The sequence below is a fragment of the Saccopteryx bilineata genome, chromosome 4 (assembly GCF_036850765.1).
Source record: "Saccopteryx bilineata isolate mSacBil1 chromosome 4, mSacBil1_pri_phased_curated, whole genome shotgun sequence".
In the NCBI taxonomy this organism is placed as follows: Eukaryota; Metazoa; Chordata; class Mammalia; order Chiroptera; family Emballonuridae; genus Saccopteryx; species Saccopteryx bilineata.
This window is the reverse complement of record NC_089493.1, coordinates 81962971-81986537: the sequence shown is the minus strand read 5'-3', so window position 1 is coordinate 81986537 and position 23567 is coordinate 81962971. Positions and strand designations below refer to the sequence as shown.

General features: G+C 38.1%; 1 protein-coding gene across 3 annotated transcripts in view; it reads right to left on the bottom strand.

Moving 5' to 3' along the window:
* Nucleotides 1-23567, bottom strand: part of FSIP1 (fibrous sheath interacting protein 1) — a 285720-nt gene that overhangs the window by 203367 nt on the left and 58786 nt on the right. For 2 of the 3 annotated variants that reach the window (XM_066277143.1, XM_066277142.1), the window contains exon 10: nt 18280-18424. The exons of the other annotated variant lie outside the window; for it this stretch is intronic. In XM_066277143.1, the coding sequence (XP_066133240.1) occupies nt 18280-18424 (145 nt within the window). The remainder of the gene's footprint in view (nt 1-18279; nt 18425-23567) is intronic. 3 annotated transcript variants of the gene reach the window in all.

Here is a 23567-nt window from a genome sequence, read left to right as displayed (position 1 = left end):
TCTATAGTGTGTTTTTTCTATTAACTATTGCTTACAGTGGCTTATTTCCTTATGTGCTTGGAGGGTGGGGGTCTTTATTATGAATTCATGGTCCTCAAACTTTATTTGTGGAAATTCTTTAAGGTCTTGATTCAAACAGTTCTTCCTGAGAGCGTTCCCTTTCCTTCTACCAGGAGCCAGGCGTGCTGCCAACCTAAGACCACTTTCAACCAAACATTCAGCTTGGGGGTGTTCAGGCCCTACAAGTAGTATGAACTCAAACCCAGAATCGACCTTCATGCAGGTTTGTAGTTAAAAGTTCTCATGGGAGACTTTTCTTTCCCATTCCACCCACGACCAAAGCAGATAGACATAGATAAAGATACAGATATGTAGATATAAATTTCTACCCTCCCTCTTCAGAACAGGTTTTTCCTACTTCCACTGAGGTTTTAACCATTTTTTTTTTTTTAGAAATTACATTCAATAGGGTGACATTGATCAGTAAGAGTACATAGGTTTCAGGTAAACATCTCTGTATCACTTGAACTGGTGATTGCATTGTGTGCCCATCACCCAAAGTCAAATCATTTTCTGTCATCATATATTTGTCCTTCTTTACTCCCCTCCCCTACATCCCCCTCTCCCTGGTAACCACTTCACTTTTATCTCTGTCCATGAATCTCAGTTTTATATTTTGCCTATGTGTAAAATCATATAGTTCTTAGCTTTTTCTGATTTATTTTACATCCACTGAGGTTTTAACATTTGGTGTGCCTACTCTAAGCGGAAGTTACGATTGGACCTCCTCAGCCTCAGGCTCTGTCTCCTGAGTGCTCTACACATGGTCTATTAAAACCCAGGCTTTAGGCAATTGGAATCAACAGATACCACGGGGACAAATGCTATCTCCATTGGTCACTTACCCCTCCTGATTTGTATTATCTTGTCATCTCCGTCCTGCAAAGAATTTCCTTACTTTTCTGTCAGCTCAGCCAAGTTTTAAAAAGCACTTTTAAATAAAATGCATTTTGTCCATCATGTTTAGGTCTGCTCTACTAAAAGAAGTTTCTCTAAACATCCATATAGCTAGTGAAACTCTCTCTCCTGCACGGAGACTTGGCTCAGGGGACTAGTTGCAAGGGCACATATGAAACTTTATATAATTCATAGTCCCAGGCAGCAGGTTTTATTTTGTTTCCATCTTCCTTCCGCACACAGGGAAAGCCCACACAGTGAAACTGGTTCTGGGACCAGCCTCGCTCGGACCACTTTGGTCTCACATCAACCAAACTCCCAGCTTCAGGTCTGCTAAGTCTTGCATTTCTATTGCATGTCTGCCCCACAGAGTGATACATGCTGCTTTGTTATTACACTAGCTTAAATTTTCTGTGGTTGGAGCCACTGTATGTATAAATTTAGGTCAATACATGACCTTGACCAAAAATCAAAATTAAACTATTTTTTACAGAATTTTCAGGTAGAATTCTTGAATAACTTTTTTTTTATGTATCCTATGTTTCCTCCTAAAACATTAGTATAAAAGCTAGAATGTCAGTGACTGATGGTATCATGTTAATCATACAGGATGTTGAGAACAAGAATTTGATAAAGCAAAGCTCTGAACCAAATAAACCAGAGATGGAGGCCTCCAGAGTCCCTATAAAGCACATGAGCCAAAGAGCTGGAAACCAAAGACCAGGGCAGAATCCAGTGATGCTGAGACATCACTGTGCAGGGGAACACTGGTCTAGGAGACACGAGGTGGAGGTAAAGAAGGGGGAAGGCAGCTACGTCTCGATGACTGAGGCAAGAAGCTGGCTGCTCAGAACCAGCCTCCATGTCAGAGATCAGGAATGGGCCTGCCCTTAGTGATCCTCAAAACCAGCACCAGTCCTCAGAAGGTTCGCTACCAGTCCGCTATGCGTTAAGGAGCTATGCTAGAATTTAAATCAACCATGTCATCAACCGAGCTTTTCTTGATGAGGTACAGAATGTATAGATAGATGTTCTGGTAAAAGTTCCTTACCCACACTGTAACATAAAGTTCTGTGACCATCTCCATGGAGATCACTGCTTTAGAAAATCCTGCTTTGCCTGTAGCTGGTTAAAAATAATAATAAAGGGTAAAGACTACATATGAATACTAAAACACTTCGATTAGAAATAAATCGTGCAAGAATTTAATATACCCAAAGAATAAAGCTAAAAATGACATTAGGTGTTAGAATAGGAATTAAATGGGATGTTAACCTCATGTTAACATCCACATAATAGGCTTGAGTTCAACCTTTACAAACTGCCATAATTTTTATTTATATATTCTATTTTTATGTCAATAAATGCTATACTGGTTTATGTGTGTCTCTACAGCATATTATAATTTTTACAACATTTATTTTACTTTATATACTTTTATTTAATTATACCCTTCAATGAGATATTATTTTCTTATTTCTTGAAGAATGTACATGCATGCACATGTTCCATGTGCCCACATCCACAGCACATGGCTTCAACCCAGGAACTCTGAAGACTACTTCAGAAAGCAAAACATGAGCTATGTTAGGACTTACTAACTATATTATCTACTTCTAGAGCCTCTGCTCAACAATAAAGCTATAAGGAAAAAACAGGTAATATTATATATCAAAGTTGCCATCAAAATTTTTCATTTTTAAGATAACTTTCTTGATATGTCACATCTATCAGAAACAGCTCAATACCTACATCTTTTATAACAATATCAATTCTGCATTGTCTTAGTACTATATGTGAAGAATCATAATCCAGAAGAAAATACTTTTTTAAATTTTTATTGTATAGGCAGAATATTTTATTTATACCTCCTTTTGTTCCAAAATAGATTTGAAAATGAAATCTACTAATGTATTTTATAAATGGACTAAAAATTATAGTTGAGATGAAATCAATCAATGAAAAACATCCAGTTAATATCTTATTCCCAAAGTACTATAATTGGTAAGTTTTCAACTTATCCTACACTATATTCAAATATTATCGGTAGCCAATAACTTTTAAAGGTTTACTGGTTCATATATTCATTTCAGTATAATTTCTAACCACCAGCTATGTACCTATAACTGCTACAAGCTGTTTCTCAACCATTAAATGATACTATTCAGTTTGTCAAGATTTCTGTATCAAATGAATAAAAATATATGTGCTTCTAAAACTTTTATGTTCTACTTGTTTCAAAATGTGTTTCTTTGCCTGTGTTTATAAGAACAAATCTTGAAGATTTCTTTAATGGTTAATGTACAAATCTACTCTCAAAATCTCAAATATTTTACATAATTATTGCACACACCTGCCACCACCACAGAAGAAAAACAAAGGCTGTACATTCTATAAAAATACAAAGTTTGTGTGTCTGTGTTATTTTATCCATCTTCTTAAAAGCAGTTACAAATGTAAAAAAAAAAGATTAAAGAATTTCTATAGTTCTGAACACTGACACCAAAGAAACAGTATAATTGCTCTTCTAACCCAGGTCTAAGTTATTATACAAATACTAGTTAGTCTCCCAGTTTAACCACAAAATGTTAGGTTTGGAAAATAATTTGGAAAAGACATATAAACAGTTGGTAACAGCTTCAAGTTTTTAGGAAAAAAGCCCATGTTTATAGATAGTCTCAAATCTTAGCCAAAAAATAACTGAACTATATAAGGGTAACTGAAAGATGTTGGATTTAATGAAAAGTTCACAGGATGAAGTGTCAAAAAAATTGAGGATTGGCCCAAGTCTACTGCTAACTATAAGTCTTTGAAAAATTATTTAGCTCTTCATGACTGGTTTAAAGTCCACAGAATTGGTCCATGTGACCCCTAAGACCCCTCCAGCTCTCACATTCTATAATTCCAATTCTGTGGCATGTTTAATAATTGAAGGTAGACCCTCCATCCATTCACCAAGCAGAAGAAACGCTCCGGTCTTCTGACTGGTGTCCATGTTTTCTCATACTAAGTTAAATGGCAAGAGCATGTCAGAATAAGAATCAGAACACAAGGACTTATCATCTTTTGTGAACCACATTCTTATCCACAATGCCCAGCAACAAGGCTTAAAGTGCTAAACATTTTGATGCAATAATAACAATGCAATTCACCAAATAAGGCCAAGCTCACCGGTTTCCAGGAAACTGAACAGGAAAGAATGTAGAAAGAAATACTAAAGACTTCAAGTGATGAAAAAAAATGAATAAAGTTCAAACTGAGAATCAAAAAGAGACACAATAAAGACCTAAAAAGTATGGTCAATGTCTTTAGAAAGACTAAAACCATGGAGAGCTTTTTCCTAACAATACTAACAAAACATCATTGAGAATATTTTACCACTAAAGGAGTTAATGAGATGAGAACAGATTGATAATTCTTTCTTTCGGGGCAGAGGCTGAGGAGTTGGGTGGGTGAGGGGCTGGAGGGACTGAGCAGAAAAGAAAAAAAACCTCAAGGATGCAGACAATAGTGTAGAGATTGCTAGAGAGAAGAGGGAATAGAGGAAAGAAAAAGTGATGGAAGGAGACTTGATTGGGATCAGGAACACAGATTAAAGTGCACAGATGATGTGTTGTGGAATTGTGCACTTAAAACCTGTATAATTTTGTTAATCAGTGTTACCCCAATAAATTCAATAAAAAGGGAAAAAAGAGAGAAAATTCAAGACTAAAACTGAATTCCTTTTCTTTAATTTTTTATTTATTTACTGAGAGAAAGGAAGGGGGAGAGAGAGAGAAAGAAACATCGATTTGTTGTTCCATGTATTTATGCATTCCCTGGGTGTCTCTTGCATGTGCCCGGACTGGGGACCACACCGGCAACCTGGGCGTATCAGGGTGGCACTCCAACCAACTGAGCCACTCAACCAGGGCTAAAACTAAATTCTTTTGATTTGTAAAGGCTAGAATTATTATGCAATTTCATTAAAGGCATTTTTATCTAATCTGAGAAGTTAAAGATTTTTTTTTTTATCTTAGTTTTATTATCACAATGGAAAACTCAATACCTCAGAAAAACTGGACCAAACATGAACTACTGTTACTATTAAACCTAGTCAAAAAGTACATCATTACATTACAGTGTTAAAATGTATATAAAATAAAACAACTGAATAATAAAATTGCCTCAATTATGATTCCCCTTTCTTTAGAAATAAAGGCAATTTAATAGAAATAAGAAAATAATAAGGCTGAGCTACGAAGACATTCTATTTCCCTTCAGATTATCAGTATATGTACACATATACATTAAATAATTATAGTTGATATAACCCACCTAGAATTTTTATTTTTGTTTTATATTGCTCATTTATAACTAAAAATTACTGACAAATCCATACACTCTTGTTTTTATTATCCTACCATAGTATTAAATAGGTTAAGATTGTATAAATTGCTTTGACATTCTATTTGAGAGCACTTAAATTGCTTCTTATTTTGTTTGGCTTGGTTTTCCTTGGGTATATTCCAAAAAGTGTAATTATGCAGGTCAAAAATATAAATAATGGTATAGCTATAACAATTGACCTCCTGCTTCCCACGGGAAAAATAACCAATTTAAAATGCTACCAACAATGTTAAAATATTGCTGTCCCCATCTCTACAACATTCTCAACAACATATAATTATATCACATTTATCATTATTTTTGCTGCTCTGGTAAATGTAGACAGTGCCTAAAGGTTGTTTGAATATGAACTGGAATCACTGGTAATGATGAACATTTTTTCCTTGTGATGACTCACTCTATTTTTTTCTAAATGCATAAAGACCACTGTTTTGAGAGATAATAGTGATCTTTTATATATATCAATGTTTTCCATATCTTTAAACACTAATTTTGCTTATAAATGCAATACATGTATATTATGGAAAGTTGGAAATATAGAGAAAAGTATAAGAATAATATCAAAATCATCTCTGGCCCTGGCCAGTTGGCTCAGTGGTAGAGCGTATGGAAGTCCCAGAGTTTAATTCCCAGTCAAGGCACACAGGAGAAGTGACCATCTGGTTCTTCCCCGTTTCCCCTACCCCTAACCCTCCCCTCTCTGTCTCGCCCTTCCCACAGCTATGGTTCAATTGGTTCAGCAAGTGACCCCCCACACTGAGGATGGCTCCATGTGGCCTCACCTCAGGTGCTAAAAATAGCTTATTGCTGAACAATGGAACAATGCCCCAGAGGAGCAGAGCATCGCCCTATAAGGGGGCTTGCCGGGTAGTGGTGGGGGCATACACAGGAGTCTGTCTCTCTTGCCTCCTCTCCTCTCACTTAATTTTTAAAAAATCATCCCTAATCCAACTTACTTTTCCATTTAAATACTGTATGTTGTAAAAAGTTATGTCCTGTTTTTACTTTTCCATTCATCTCATCCTCACTAAAAGCAATCTCTGTTAAGCATTTAATATATACTGTTCCAGAATTTTTCTATGATTTTTTAAAAATAAAAATAAAATCATACTGATTAGGGTCTTATGCAACAGGCTTTTTCTTTAATACCATATCATAGGCATCTTTCCAAGATGCATAGATCTACCTCATTCTTTTTATAGGAGTGTGGTATTCTTATATGTCTATACGTAGCAAGTTATGAAAACAGGTCGAAGAAGGGCAAAGGGGTCCCAACTGATATCTGAGCCATACACATTACATTTGCTTCTTTCTTTATTGTAGTTATGGTTTCACAGGCACCACCAATTACCATGCCTCCTTGATCTTCCACTGCAATCACCAAGCCTACCCTCACCTCTGTGTCAACTTACAACCCATTTTCATCATTTTTGAAACACTGCTGAGAACTGTCAGAGAAAACCCCAAGCCTTGCTGACTGGCTTCATTTCATAGCTATGATTTCCAACCTCAGCTGGGCTGTCTTCATTGTTTACAATTGCTTTTTCTCATCCTCACAGAGTCTGTTCCAGTCCTGTCCTACCGTGCTTCAAGACCCCATTCCCACTCTACTGTTTCATTCTGACCATATATGGCTTGATCTCTAATTTACAGAATAAAGAGAAACATGACCTCCATCACCTTCTCTTCCTGCACCTGCTTCTTTAAGCCCATCCGTCCCTTCTTTCATGCTGAGTCAGAAAAAGGGCATCTTGATTCTTCTCCATTTTCATCCTCTTTACTACTTTCTTACCCCTTCCTTATCATAGAAATAAACTTATGCAAATGCCATATTAATAATGTTAATAATAACATTAATAATAAACATTTATATAGCACTTAAAAGGTGCCAGACCCTGCTCAACCACTTTACATATATTAACTAATCTAATCTTCAAAGTCTATGAAGTAATATTAATTATAACTATTCTCATTCTACAGATAAAAAAACTAAAGATCAGAGAGATCAGGAGACCTTACCAAGTTCACACAGCTATTAAGTATTAGAGTTGAGATTCAAACCCAGGCAGTCTGGCTTTTGTATCTGGCACTTAACTACTATATCCCATCTACAGAAGCTTATGTACAGGACTATAACTCAGGGAGGTAATATAACAGAGTGAGGTTAGCAGACTGAATAGGCAGAGAAGCCTTTAGAGTACCCAAAACAACAGAAAGTGATTCTCTGAACTAGTCAGGAAACTCAGAGGTTAGAGGTACCAGAACCCACAGTATGACAAGTGACTGAGAGATTATCCATGGGGTTTGCTTTGTTTTGCCTATTCTATAAGTATGGCTATTTCCATTTTCTCTTGATCCTACCTTCTCAAATTATCTTCATACAAGTAGTTATAGCCTGACAAAGAAACTCTTATCCACTGTCAAAGCCAATACTGCTAACCCCTTGGGAAACAACTAGGCAAGAAGTGAGTGGCTCAGGACAAATTCTCCCCTACATGTGAAAAAGAGCTCAAAGCATAGCACCTCCACATACTTACCATTTACAGACTGCCTCCTTTTTCTGGAGAAATGGACCTAACCATTTAGCTACCTTTTTGATACTAAATCCTCTATACAGCTACCCAGAAAGTGTCACTCCAGTCTAATTTGAAAAACTTGCCTGAGACAGACCATTTCCAGTGAGATCATTCTAATTCCTTAATATTCACCTGAAATCTGTCTCCTTATGGCCTTCTAGTTATATTTTTTCTACACTATAAAAAATAAAATAATACTTCAAATGATAATCCCTTAAATCTCTTTGGGAACTGATTATGTGCAATTTTTCTACCACATGATCCCATCCTTTTTTCCCCACAAAACACACACACACACACACACAAACACACACACCCCTATTCTTTGCCAGGCTAATAAATACACTCAGTCCCATCAACAATCTTTCATATAACCTGGTGTTAAACCTCATCCTCATCCTTGTCACTCTACTATCCAAATATGATCGACTGTGCTTACCTCTCCCTTAATGTGCAGCATAGCAGCTACATTACATTGCTGACTCATACTGAGTAAATCCAAAAGATCTATTTCAATATGCTGCTTCTAGCAGCACGGCTCATCCTTCCCCTACTTATGCAGCTGGGGTTCAGGGCCCCTGCATACCCACTGAATTGCACACAACATTCATGAGTCCCCACCTCACTTCATCACATGCCCACTTCATACTAGCTAGATCCTTTGAGACCAATTCTACTATCACCACCTCCAGCAAAATAAATCCCACTTTCTAAATCAATCTTAACCAAAACAAATGTGCATCTGCAGCCTTAGCCCACTACATGAAACATGAAATTAAGTCATTTTTCCAGTTTTTACTGACTAATGAACCCTGAGAACCATGTGGCTCCAGCAGTACCCCAGCCCAGGGCTCCTGCATTGCCCCTTAGCTCACTCTTTCCCTCTTCCATCCCTTAGACTGAATAGGGATTTGATCCTTAAAATCACCAACTCAGTGGCTACAGATTACTTCTTTTAGACAAGTTAGTGATTTAAAACAATGTTCTATTGCTAGAGAAAATAAGGCAAAACTGTAAAAATAGCCATTTCCAGAAGCCATCATTCAGAAAACATATTCTCTGGTCTATAGATAGCAGGACAACTTTTTTTATATCTATAAAAGACTATCTCAAATGGCAACATGAGAGAAACCCCTGGCCTCTCCCCTTGAAATTTCAACAAACTGAACAATTCTAGCACAACTATAGAACCCCGGCTAGGCTCACAGGCGTGCTTAAAATTTCCGTGCATGAAATGGACAAAAGACGTACTCTGTGTCTGGTCCCCTGGTCTGTTGAGACATGGGGAGGAGCACTCAGAGGCCAGAGATCATCATTGCTAAAGCTGCAAAACAAAGTCCTCACAACATGCCCCACCCACCAATGCAGCTGCAGCCCCACCTACATCATTGCGACAGCAACATCTCCGCTGTGGTTAGCCCAAGAATTTCATATAGCTAAAACTTGCAATAAAGCAACACCTACTGGAAGAAAACTAACCTCTTAAACTTAAAAATATATTTTCCTTCTTCTTTTCCTTTTGTTATGTTTTTTTCTCATTTTCTCTTTCAAATTTCATTTTGTGTGTGTGTGTGTGTGTGTGTGTGTGTGTGTGTGTGTGTGTCAGAGACAGAGAGAGTCAGAGAGAGGGACAGATAAGGACAGACAGACAAGAAGGGAGAGAGATGAGATGCATCAATTCTTCATTGTGGCACCTTAGTTGTTCATTGATTGCTTTCTCATATAGAGAAAGCAACAGGGAGCTACAGCAGACTAAATGACCCCTTGCTCAAGCCAACAACTTGGGCTCGAGCTGGTGAGCATTGCTCAAACCAGATTAGCCTGTGCTCAAGTTGGCAACTTTGGGGTCTCGAACCTGGGTCCTCTGGGTCCCAGTCCGACGCTCTATCCACTGCGCCACTGCCTGGTCAGGCATTTTCTTTAATTTTTATATTTCTTATTCCTATTTATTATGGGTGTTTTGTTTGTTTTTTGTTTGTTTGTTATTAATCTTTTTTGGTGGTCTTTCTTTTCTACTTGTCATTATTTTTAAATTTTTTATATTTTATTGTATTTTTCATTTTTTAGTTGTTGGTTTTTTTGTTAGAGTTCTTAACAATACCACTCTCAGACGCCAACAAGGAAGAAGAAATAAAATACCATGGCTACACAAGACAGAGATGTAGTTCAGAAAGAAAATGAAAAATGTCCAGAAAAAAATCTCAATCACATAGAAACCATGGAGGTAAGCAATAGAGAATTCAAAACTGAAGTTCGGAAAATACTCAACAAGATGCAAGAAAACACCAATAGGCAACTTAATGAGCTCAGAAAACAAAACAAATACCTCACATGGAGATTTAAACTCAATATATAAATTGAAAACTTAGGTAGCAAGTTTAGCTAAAAGAACATGCCAGATAGAAGAATCAGTGGCATCAAAAACAGGCAACTAGAGATGCTACAGAAAGAAGAGGAGAGAAACTCAGGAATTTTAAAAAAAATGGAGAGCTCTATAAGAATTGTCTGACTCCATCAGAAAAAATAATAGGTATATCAGAAGAAGAAAAGAGGGAGAAGAGAATGGAGAGCCAGTTCAAATAAATCATTGATTTGTTTTGTTCTTTGTGTCTGGCCAAATAACCCCCTTGAGTATTTCCTGCAGTGGGGGTTTTCTGGTGATAAATTCCCTCAGCTCTGTATGTCTGCAAAAGTTTTTATTTCCCCTTCATATGCAAAGGATAACTTTGATGGATATAGTACTCTTGGTAGCAATTCTTTCTCTTTCAGTACTTTTTTTTTTTTTAGTGAGAGGAGGAGAGGCAGAGAGACAGAGTCCCGCATGCACGTTGACCAGGATCCACCTGGCAAGCCCACTAGAGGGTGATGCTCTGCCCACCTAGGGCTGTTGCTCCTTTGCTCAGCAATGAAGCCATTTATTTTAGCGCCTGAGGCAGAGGCCACGAAGCCATCCTCAATACCCTAGGCCCTTGGTCGGCAAACTGCGGCTTGCAAGCCACATGCGGCTCTTTGGCCCCTTGAGTGTGGCTCTTCCACAAAATACCACATGCAGGCACTACCTCAATAAGGAATGTACCTACCTATATAGTTTAAGTTTAAAAAATTTGGCTCTCAAAAGAAATTTCAATCGTTGTACTGTTGATATTTGGCTCTGTAGACTAATGAGTTTGCCGACCACTGCTAGGCCGACTTGCTCAAACCATTTTGTGTTTTGTTATCTGGTAGCTCTGTGTCTTGTTTGGTTCTTCTCTTTTGTGTTTCTGTCAGTTGTTTTTGCTGAGTGATATTCTATACTTCTTGCTCCTTCCAGTTTTTAAGGTTGTGTTTCAGTAATGACATTTTCGTGGGTGACTCCAACAAGGTCACAATAAAAACAAGGATAATCTGTGACAACAATAACATAAAAAGGGAGAAGATAAAAATCTGCAGTAGCAAAGGAGGATAGAGTGAAGAAACATTCATAAGACAAAGGACTCTTGTATGTATGACCATTTTTCTCTTAAAATTTAATGGTAACCACCCCATGATTCCTGGTCAGAGCACACAGGAGAAGTGACCATCTGCTTCTCTGCCCCTCCCACTCTACCTTTTCTTTCTCTTCTCCTACTGCAGTCAGTGTCTTCATTGGTTGGAGCATGGCCCCAGGCACTGAGGATAACTCCATCAAAGTACATCAGCCTCAGGCACTAAAAATTGCTTGGTACTTAAGCACTGGCCCCAGATCAAGTTGCTGGATGTACCCAGTTCAGGTATATGCAGGAGTCTGCCTCACTATCTCCCCTCCTCTCATCTAAAGAAAAAATAAAAATAAATAAAACACTCAATAAAATAGGTATAGAAGGAAAGTACTTCAATATAATAAAGGCCATATATAACAAATGATCAGCTAATATTATACTAACTGGTGAAAAAATGAAGGCTTTTCCTCTAAAATCAGGAACAAGACAAGGCTGTTCACTCTTTCCACTCTTATTCAACATATTTCTGTAAGTTTTAGCCAGAGCAATCAGGCAAGAGAAAGAAATAAAAGGCATCCATATCAGGAAAGAAGAAGTAAAGGTATCACTTTTTGCAGATGACATGATCCTGTATATAGAAAACCCCAAAGACTCCACCGAAAGACTATGAGAAACGATAAACCGATATGGTAAAGTCACAAGATATAAAATCAATACACAAGTCTATTGCTTTCCTATATGCCAATGATAAAACTTCAGAAAATGAACTAAAAAAAAAAAATTCCCTTTTACAACTGCAACAAAAGAATAAAATATCTAGGTATAAACTTAACAAAGGATGTGAAGGACCTATATACTGAAAACTACAAAGCATTACTGGAAAAAAAGATGAAAAAGGCACAATGAAATGGAAAAATATTCCATGTTCATGGATTGGAAAAGTCAACATAGTTAAAATGCCCATATAACCCAAAGCAATAAACAAATTTAACCCTTTGAATAGTGAGTTTTTTTCATGCCTGCTGACCTCCGGGAGTGAGTTGTTTTTTGTTTTATTTTTCCAAAAAATGAAATTAGTTCCAGTTACAGTTTTATTAACTTAAGTCATGTTTGTTTGATAACCAATTTATGGAAGCAAGAACATACAATACATTAGCCTTTTTTTAATGTTGCCTTACACATTTTTTAAATAAATAGATCATACTCTGGATGGTCAGGAGGCACGAGGACATACATGAACATTCATACTACTCAAAGGGTAAATTCAATCTCCATCAAAATCCCAATGTCGGCCCTGGCCGGTTGGCTCAGCGGTAGAGCGTCGGCCTAGCGTGCGGAGGACCCGGGTTCGATTCCCGGCCAGGGCACACAGGAGAGGCTCTCATTTGCTTCTCCATCCCTCCGCCGCGCTTTCCTCTCAGTCTCTCCCTTCCCCTCCCGCAGCCAGGGCTCCATTGGAGCAAAGATGGCCCGGGTGCTGGGGATGGCTCTGTGGCCTCTGCCTCAGGCGCTAGAGTGGCTCTGGTCGCAACATGGCGACGCCCAGGATGGGCAGAGCATCGCCCCCTGGTGGGCAGAGCATTGCCCCTGGTGGGCGTGCCGGGTGAATCCCGGTCGGGCGCATGCGGGAGTCTGTCTGACTGTGTCTCCCTGTTTCCAGCTTCAGAAAAAAAAAAATGAAAAAAAAATAAAAAAAATTAAAATCCCAATGTCATTTTTTTAAAAAATAGAACAAAAAAATCACTAGGCTTGTATGGAACCATAAGAAAAACCCAAATAGCCAAAGCAATATTGATAAAAAAGAAAGAAGCCAGAAAGCCAGAAATATCACACTATCTGACTTAAAATTATACTGTAGAGCCACAATAATCAAAACAACATCATATTGGCAGAAAAACAGACCAATGGAACAGAATTGAGAGCCCAGAAATAAAACTAGATATATATATATATATATATATATATATATATATATATATATATATATATATATATGAACAAATAATCTTCGACAAAGGAGCCAAAAACACAATGGAGAAAAGAAAGCCTCTTCAATAAATGGTGCTGGGAAAATTGGACACCACATGTAACAAAATAAAATAAAATAAAATTTAACTATAATTTGTCCCCTGCAAAATAATTAATTCAAGGCCCTGGTCGGTTGGCTCAGCGGTAGAGCGTCGGCCCGGCGTGTGGGGGACCCGAGTTCGATTCCCAGCCAGGGCACATAAGAGAAGCGCCCATTTGCTTCTCCACCCCCCCCCCCTTCCTCTCTGTCTCTCTCTTCCCCTCCCGCAGCCAAGGCTCCATTGGAGCAAAGATGGCCCGGGCGCTGGGGATGGCTCCTTGGCCTCTGCCCCAGGTGCTAGAGTGGGTCTGGTTGCGGCAGAGTGATGCCCCGGAGGGGCAGAGCATCGCCCCTGGTGGGCGTGCCGGCTGGATCCCGGTCGGGCGCATGCGGGAGTCTGTCTGACTGTCTCCCCGTTTCCAGCTTCAGAAATAAATAAATAAATATAATAAAATAAAATAATAATTAATTCAAATGGGTCAAAGACCTAAATACAAGATCTGAGACAATAAATTACTTAAAAGAAAACATAGGTATTAAACTCATGGACCTTGGCCATAGAGAACAATTTATTAATTTGTCCCCAACAGCAAGGGAAGTAAAGGCAAAAATAAATGAAGGGGACTATATAAAACTAAAAAGCTTCTGCACAGCAGAAGAAACTGACAACAAAACAGATAGGCAGCCAACTAAATGAAAGATGATATTACCAAACAAGAGCTCTGATAAGGGGTTAATATCCAAAATATATAAAGAACTCACAAAGCTCAGCAACAAACAAGCAGACAATCCAATTTTAAAAATGGGGACAGGACCTGAACAGACATTTCTCCCAAGAGGACATACAAATGGCCAACAGATATATGAAAAGATGTTCATCTTTATTAGCTATTTGAGAAATGCAAATCAAAACTACAATGAGATACTACCTCACACCTGTTAGATTGGCTATTATCAACAAGACAGGTAATAACAAGTGTTGGAGAAACTGTGGAGAAATAGGAACCCTCTTTCATTGCTGGTGAGAATGTAAACTAGTACAACCATTATGGAAGAAAGTATGGTAGTTCCTCAAAAACCTAAAACTAGAACTACCATATGACCCAGCAATCCTTCCACTAGTTATCTACCAAAAAAACTCGAAAACATTGATATGCAAAGACACATGCACCCCCGTGTTCATTGCAGCATTGTTCACAGTGACCAAGATATGGAAACAACCAAAATGTCCTTCAAGAGAGGATTGGATGAAGAAGACGTGGTATGTATATACAATGGAATATTGCTCAGCCATAAGAAATGATGACATAGTGCCACTTACAACAACATGGATGGACCTTGGAAACATTATACTGAGTGAAATAAGCAGAAAAAGCTAACTATTGTATGATTTCATACATATGTGGGATAGAAAACTAAGAGTCATGGACATAGATAAAAGTGAAGTGGTTACCAGAGGGAGGGGGACTTGGGAGATGGGAGGAAGGGACAAAGAGGGACAAATACACAGTGATGGAAAGTGATCTGACTTTGGGTGATGGGTATACAACATAATCAACAGTTCAAATACTATAGAAATGTTCACCTGAAACCTATGTACTCTTATTGAGCAATGTCACCCTGTTAAATTTAATTTTCTAAATAAAATTTTTTTAAAAAGACAATCTCACATTCTCCTAAAAAGTGTTACTAAAGTTCTAAAAGTAATTTTAATAGACTATTTTAGCCTATAAATACTAAAATATTTAGGAAGTACACAAACTGAGTTTTAGATAAATTCATCTCTCACCAAAATGAAGTGTTCCAAGAATCACAAGCAAAAAAACAACAACAAGGTAATCTAGCCCTACCCTGATTTCAAAGTAACAAACCAAGTCTCAAAGAGACATAGTGAGTTATTCGAGCTAACAGAGCAGAGTACTGACAACACTGAAACAAGAATGCAGGTCTCCAGATTTCCAATCCACAAAGTATCTATAATAGAAGCTTGGTACAGTGGGCTTTGCAGAGTTTGAAATAGATACAGTCTCTTCCCTTGAAAGTACACACACAGTACATGATATTATGATGTACACAATATGATATTATGAAACAATAAGCCGTTAAAACATAAAGATAATATATAGATTAACCCTCATGTGTATCAAACAGATACCAGTTTCTGAAAGTGTTAACTATAAAATACACAATTGTGAAATTATCATGCATATAAAGGATTCCATTTTTCTCATGAATATTACTGGTTATAAAAAAAACTTATAACACTTTAATTATTAAAAAAAAAAACAATATTAATCATGAATAGAAAAGTACATCGGTACCAGAAGGGTAGTATACACAGCTGTGAAAAGCTAACCATTTGAATACTCTCTTCCACTGACTATACAACTGTAAGTTACTCCCCCCTGTACCTCCATTTCCTCATCTATAAAATGAAGACAGTAGTGTTTACATCTTAGAGTGGGTGTGAAGATTAGGTAAGTTAATAAGTAAAGTACTAGGAACAGTGGCTGGCACATAGTAGGTACACTATAAGAGCTCTTCTTATGTATTATTCTTTTCCACTTAGTTCACAACCAACTCTTCATATTTACCATGTCTCTTTAAGTCTAGCCAACCTTCATAAGAAATTGGAATAAAATATGTCTTAAAGAACTTGGGTTTTGAGTCAAAGATTAAATAATAATAGCCACATGGTTAAAAAGACCAGATACATGTTCAAGCCATATAATAAATGATCAGAAACCAGGAAAACTGAATTATAGAGAACAATGTGCTTCGCCTGCCTTGGATTGGCAGGTATGGGGTGAGAAGTACCAATAGTTCTTAAAATTGGTCAAACAGCAAACACTTTATTTGCCACATCAAGTTTGAAATGCTCCATCACCACCACAACTACTGGCCAAAAGCCCCTTTCCACTTCCTAACCATTGCTACCTCTGCTACCTCTTCCCATATCTGCAGACTCAAGGAGGAAAAAAATCCCTCAGAAATTAAATATAGAGGTCTCCCTGAAATATAATCCACATTACATTTCCCATAAAAAGTAAGTAAATCCTGACCTGTGGTAGTGCAATGGATAAAGCATCGACCTGAAATGCTGAGGTCACCGGTTCGAAACCCTGGACTTGCCTGGTCAAGGCACATTTGGGAGTTGATGATTCCTGCTTCTCCTCCCTTCTCTCTCTCTATCTCTCTCTCCTCTCCGCACTAAAATGAATAAATAAAGTCTAAAAAAATTTTTTTAAAGATAAGTAAAAGTGAATAATAAAAAGCAGCGCAGTGTGTTGACCCCTTTAGAGCCAATGCCTGTGGCATGAGGTCAGAGCCCTGTCCACGCTGGCAGCAGGGTGCGATGTGGGGCAGAGAATCCCAGGCAGGGCTGGCCAGCACTCTGGGGGAGCCCTGAGGAGATCAGAATTTAACCAAGTCACTTTACGTGATGTCACTCCCACGGAGCAGCATATCGAATGGAATGAGAGGAGAGAGTGATGAGGAATAAGCGGCTTAGACAGGAGGTGGCAATGCTGAGTGAAGGGCGACACAAGTCAGTACATGTGTACCCTGATTTATTGATGTCACCCCATTAAAATTAATGAAAATTTATTTAAAAATTAAATTAAATTAAAAAATGAAAAAAAAAAAGATTTTCAAAGAGTCATAGGAACTCTGGTAAGATATGCCAACAAATTAGACAGACTGGTTAAAACTTAGAGGCTCAAAGATCACCCGAGATAACAGGATTCAGGAGGAGACAGGAGTCAGCAGTGCTGGTGAGTAGGATGAGACCAGCCCTGAGAGAGAGGACATAGGTAGAATCACAAATGCAGCCTTATCACATTTAATTTTAGGTAAAAGCCAAGTATCCAGTTGGAAACATCATGTGGGTAGCTGGAAAAATCATAATTTTGTGACCGTGCTCTAACCAAACGAGCTATCAGTCAGGGCTGGAAAAATCACAATTTAATAGAGTATTTTTAATAGGTTCAGAATTTTAACCGGCACACAATCTAGTTGATTTAAGAGATCTCTCAGCATCAGCCCAGAGTGTGGAAGTCCCGGGTTCGACTCCTAGCCAGGGCACACAGATGTGCCATCTGCTTCTCCACCTTTCCCCCTCTCCTTTCTCTCTTTCTCTTCCCCTCCCGCAGTCAAGGCTCCATGGGAGCAAAGTTGCCCCAGGCACTGAGGATGGCTCCATGGCCTCGTGCTAGAATGGCTCTGATGTGGATCCCCATTCAGTTGGCGCATGCAGGAGTCTGTCTGCCTACACCCCCGCACCCCCCCCACCTGCTTCTCACTTCAGAAAAATACAAAAAAAAAAAAAGAGAGAGAGAGAGAGATCTCTCATCTGCAATGATATGTCTTTAAATGGCAAGTACTTAAAACATGGAATAGGCTCAGGATTTATATTTAAGGATTTATAATGTATTAAACTTAATGAGTAATAATATTTTATGAATTATAAACAGAAAGTTGGGAATACTTAAGTGATAAGTTCAATATATAAAGATAATGTTATAGAGAGCAACTACCAAATTTTTCCACAAAAAAAAGACATGTATGTTGCCATAAATCAGAATATTAGGCATATGGATCATTATTCTAAGCAGGTATTATTTCACAAAGTATGTCACATAAACTAAGAATAATTCTCCTTTAAGTTCTATACATCACATTAGTGTACTAGCTTTCATTCAAACTCTTACCAATTCCCATGTCATTTCTCTTGACAGATTTAACACATAAAAACAGCCATAAAACAGTCAAAGGAAACTGGAACCTTTTTAAATATAATAATTGGTTACAATTAAATTCAAATAAAAAAGACTTGCCACATTTTCCTTCATCTTTCTTAGCTTTTCATCTATCTCTCTCAGCCGATTTTGCCGAACCCGTTGCTCCTTGGTGTCCCGAAGTACCTTTTCCCCCAGAGTTATTTCCATATTTCTGTCATCATCATGAAGGTCAGGTTCCTAATTTAAAAAAAAAAAAAATCAACCCAGGCTGAAAATGAACCATCAGACACCACTCTAAAGCAATTCAGCCTTAAAGATTGGCTTTGCTTCTCAAGCAATATTGCTTCCCTTAAAATTATATTTATAATTCTTTAAACTCTTCCTATTTGAGAAGGGAAATGTTCAATTCTAAATAAAACAAGGAAGTGACATGAACTCAATCATATGGAAAGCAGGAAAAAAGCAGTGGCCAGGAAGTAGTGACCTGGGCTCTGGTCCATGCCCTGCACTTAACAGCTTGGAATCTCAGGCAAATCATAGTTTCTCTTGACTTCAAATTCATTGTAGATAAATTATAGAAAAAAAACCCTGCCTATCCGCTATCCATGTTATGAGAGGAAGCTATGTAATAGTGAAAAGAGACCTAGAATTGTCAAAGTCACGAGTTTTGAATCCTGGCTCTCCCTGACTACTAAGAGGGCCTTAGGGAAGTCAAGTAAACTCTCTGTGCCTGTTTCCTCATCTGGGCAGGGAGGGGGGGGGGGGGAGAAAGAGGAATAGCTTATCCACTGATCCATCCAACCAGGGCCTGGAAACCATGTTTTAAAAAGGACATCACTTTAATGATCTACAGCTATGATTTTTTTATTTTAATCTTTGGGTAGGCAAAGAAAAGACACAAGGAAAAAAGTTTTACATCAGACTTCATCAATATTTTTAAATTTTACAAAGTCACCGTTAATAGATAAGCCACCTACTGAGAGAAAAATACCGTAACGCACGAGTCTAAAAGGACTTAAATCTGGTATATATAAGGAATTCACATAATTAATAATAAACAAGAATAAATAATAAAAAGACAATCCAGTTCTAAAACAACTTGAACACACACTTCGTAAAAGAAGATAGGTGAATGACAGATAAGTATGAGAAAAAGCCTTCCCCACCATTAAGGCATCAGGGAAAAGCAAATTAAAGTCACAGGAGGATATCACTACACAGCCACTAGAACGGCCAGAGGAAAATGTTTAACAGCAAATGTCGGAGAGTGTGGAACGCATGGAACTCTCACGGGTTATAGGAAAGTATATAATAGTACAACCACTTTGAAAAACTGGCAGTTTCTTAAAAACATTTGCCTATTCAATGACCTAGCAATTCCACTCCTGTGACTCTGTCCAAGAGAAAGAAAGTGTATTACTCATTTTGTACATGAATATTCATAGCAGCTTTATGCATATCCTAACTGTCCACCAACATAAGAATGATAAAAATTAAAAAATAAAAATACTGTGGTAAGCACCTGATGCATGCTGGGACAATCACACTCTGCTTGACCTCTGCACTGTGATTAGGTTTACTCAACATAGGGGGAGGAGTATTAGGAGATTGCAGAGCAGAAGGAGAGAAGGCTTGTGGTGTTTTCCCCTTCCCCTCACTGCTCTGGTATTATGATTTTGGCAGTGATGTATTCCTGAGGTGCCCATCAGGAAGTTTTTCTTAGATTCAACTGTATATTCATGCTCAAAGACAAACAGAGCCACACCTAGAATCAGTCTATTCGGAAGGATTTAGGACAGGAAACACAGCAATGCAGTGTTGGGTATCCTCTTCAATGGGAGTTTTTGCCGCAGTTCGTGTTATCACAGACCAGGCACAAGGGGCAAGGAAGCTACCCTGTTTTAAAGGCTTTATATCCCATAATCATTTCTTGAAATGATTTTATAGGTACAGCATCCAAGGTTCCAGCAGGGACATAGGGACATGCCCAGCCATGAGAATCACTGCCCTTAGAGAAACTCAAAGTATGGCTTTCCCCATCAGGTCTTTATGGTTCTTTCAACCCAGGGGTCATGTTTAGTGTAAGTGAAGTTGCCTCCTAATATTGTTGACATTCCAACTTTCATCAGTTGCCAGGAAAACAATTACAAAGTTAATGACAGCTCAGATTCTCATGCTGAAGGCAGAAGGGTTGGTTAATTCTTTGTCCAAAACCTCTATGATGACAACTTTGGATGGATGAGTCTTCAACCATGGCTCTAGATCTTCCTAAGCTCCAATACACTCCTTTCCCCTACTCACTGTTGCTCCTCCACGGCTGTCCCAGCACCGATGACTGGCTCCTTCAAATCTATAAACAGTTCCTTCATTTAATTATCTTCAAAATCCAAACTGAGTGTTTGGATTGTTTCTTACCAAGAATTTTAAGTGGTACATTATGTTTGTTTGCATATACGTATATAAGTGCATGTGTGTGTCTGTATTTGCAGAGAAAGAGACTAAAAAAAAAATCTTATTTTATCTTATTTTTTTAGATGTATATTCTGAGTTTTCTACAATAAGCATGTATTAATTTCATAAGCAGAAAATATGATTTTTTTTATTTTTAAGAAAACAAAAAAAATGATCTACCAAAGTTATTTTTGTTACCTGACAATGTAACTCTCTGTACCCAAAAGGTATTGGCCTAAAGGTTAGATTTTAGCCCTGATTGTACTGGTATGACCAGCTGTGTACCTTTGAGCAAATCACTTTTTCTTTTTTGGTCTCAATTTCTACTGATAAAGTTTCTTCAAACTCGAATAGCTTATATGTCTGTAATTCTCTACAGTTAGACGTAAGGATACAAAACATCTTTCCTTGCTTGGTCTCTGATAGCATCACCACATAGTTCAAATAGAAAGTAAAGGATAACATGTGAAAGCAGAAGCTAACAGGAAATGAGAAAAGGGAGTCACAGACTGGCAGAAACTACCCAGTGGTATATTGAAGAAGCTCTGTGGTGCCAGGAGAGGTTCTATGGTCACATCAATGTGCCAAACAGTGCGGTCTGTTTTCACGATTATCAGGAAATAGCTTGATTTCCTATGATAATGAGCAGACTCTCTGACCATCCATATATTTTTTGCATTTCTGAGTTATATAGGAATGCCCTCATGATATGCAAAGAATACCGAAGGAGCCACAAGAGGAGAACTATCCCTGAGGTCAACAGACATTTGTTGATTTGACTAATTGATTGCCAATGGATTCTAAGCTCATCCTTAGAAAAATATCTATACTGTTGATTGAGCCAACAGGGATCTTTGAAGTTAAGTAAACTCATTTCCAAAAATCAAAGAAAGAGGAAATTACTCACATCTTCCTGAGTTATCTGACATGCAAATAAGGCGTGAGTTAAGGGCCAGAAAAATACAGACGTGCCTAAATCAAGCCAGGTTCCATGTGTTTTCAAACTAATACTATACTTTCCCACAGGCTACGGCTATTTCCTGTCATCAGATGGATCACTTGCCTGGCAGTACTAAAAACAGGGGAAAATTCTTTCCCACAGATTGTTTTTATCATCTTGGAATATTGCCATGCAATAAAAGAAACCTTTTAAACACAGGAGGTTTAATGTTTAAAATTAAAAGGATATAAATATAAACTTCAAAGTAATCTGTAAAATACAGGTGGTAAGAGTTCCCCAAATTTAATTAAGAATGTTTGATAGGTTAACATTAGAGGCAAGAATCTCTGAAGTAACTTCTTGTTTATTTCTCAATCCATATTTCCATGCTCTTAAGAGTGGCATACTTCTGGCCCTGGCCCTGGCTTGGCTCAGTGGACAGTGTCAGTCCTGGATGCCAACACCCCAGGTTCGATCCCTGGACGTGACACACATGAGAAGCAACCATCTGCTTCCTTGCTCCTCCCTCTCCCCTTCTCTCCCTCTTCCCCTCTCACAGCCAGTGGCTCAACTGGTTCCAGCATTGGCCCCGGGCACCGAGATAGCTCGGCTGGTCCAAGCCTTGACCCCAGATGAGGGTTGCCAGATGGATCCTGGTCAGGGTGCATGTGGGAGTCTGTCTCTCTATTGCCCCTCCCCTCTCTTAAAAAAAGTGTCATACTTTTATAGTTTTGGAAATGAATAGATGGTCAATATGATTTCTCTGCTTGTGACTAGCATACGTAAAAAATTCCTAGATTCCTGCCCTCACCAGTATATAAAGTAATTTGAAGTCAACTGGACTATATGGTCATTATTAGAACACTACAAATCCCTGGGCTCAAAAAAAAAAAAAAAACATCTTTCAGGATTGCATGCCAAACAAAGGTTTGTATTTTCCCAGTTCTTGCTACTATTGAAACAGGAAGAGGAAAAAAAAAGTTAGTTGTTGCTCTCAGCAATAGTATGCTCTTGGCAAGAAAATATGTAAACACAACTATAATTTTCCTCTATCAAATGTTTGTTGATATTTTGTTGGTCTTACCAAATTATGTACAACTGAATCAATATTTTAAGAGCAAGAAAATGAATCAAATTAAGGAAGACCTTAATATTCAATTAAACTACTTGGTTTAAAAACAAATAAGTATTTCTTTTCAATAAGATCAATTTCTGAAGACTCTTTTCCAATCAGAAAAAAAAAATGATACCATGAGCTGAAATTCTAGCTTTAGTAAGACTGACTGCATTAAAGATAAATAAATTACACTTGTTTACAAGAGCTAAACTGAACAAATCTATTATTAAATCCAGTTGCTAAGGATTTAAGAAAATGAATGCTTACAGAACTCCTATATCTTATATATTTCTGGAAAAAGCTGGAATCTACTACAGTGCCAAATAAGAGTGCTAAATTATGGAACTTCACTCAATTGTACCATAAGATTTACAAAAAATGGAAAGAACTGATTTGTTGGAAAGTTAGGAGATGAATACAGAGAACTACACACACTTAAACCACAGACCTTCTTAAAATTGCCTCAATTAGTTCTCTTTTGCTAAGATGAAATGAAAATAAAAAGCAGCTGTAAACACTGCAGCTACATGATCTATCCACATTAAAGCAACAGCAGTAATATGCCATTTGTTCTCCTGAATGTGAACACATACTTTGTTTTACACTAAGGAAATCAGATACATAAAAGCCAAATGCTGCTTTTAAAATATTGCCGACCTGGCCGGTTGGCTCAGCGGTAGAGCGTCGGCCTAGCGTGCAGAGGACCCGGGTTCGATTCCCGGCCAGGGCACACAGGAGAAGCGCCCATTTGCTTCTCCACCCCTCCGCCGTGCTTTCCTCTCTGTCTCTCTCTTCCCCTCCCGCAGCCAAGGCTCCATTGGAGCAAAGATGGCCCAGGCGCTGGGGATGGCTCTGTGGCCTCTGCCTCAGGC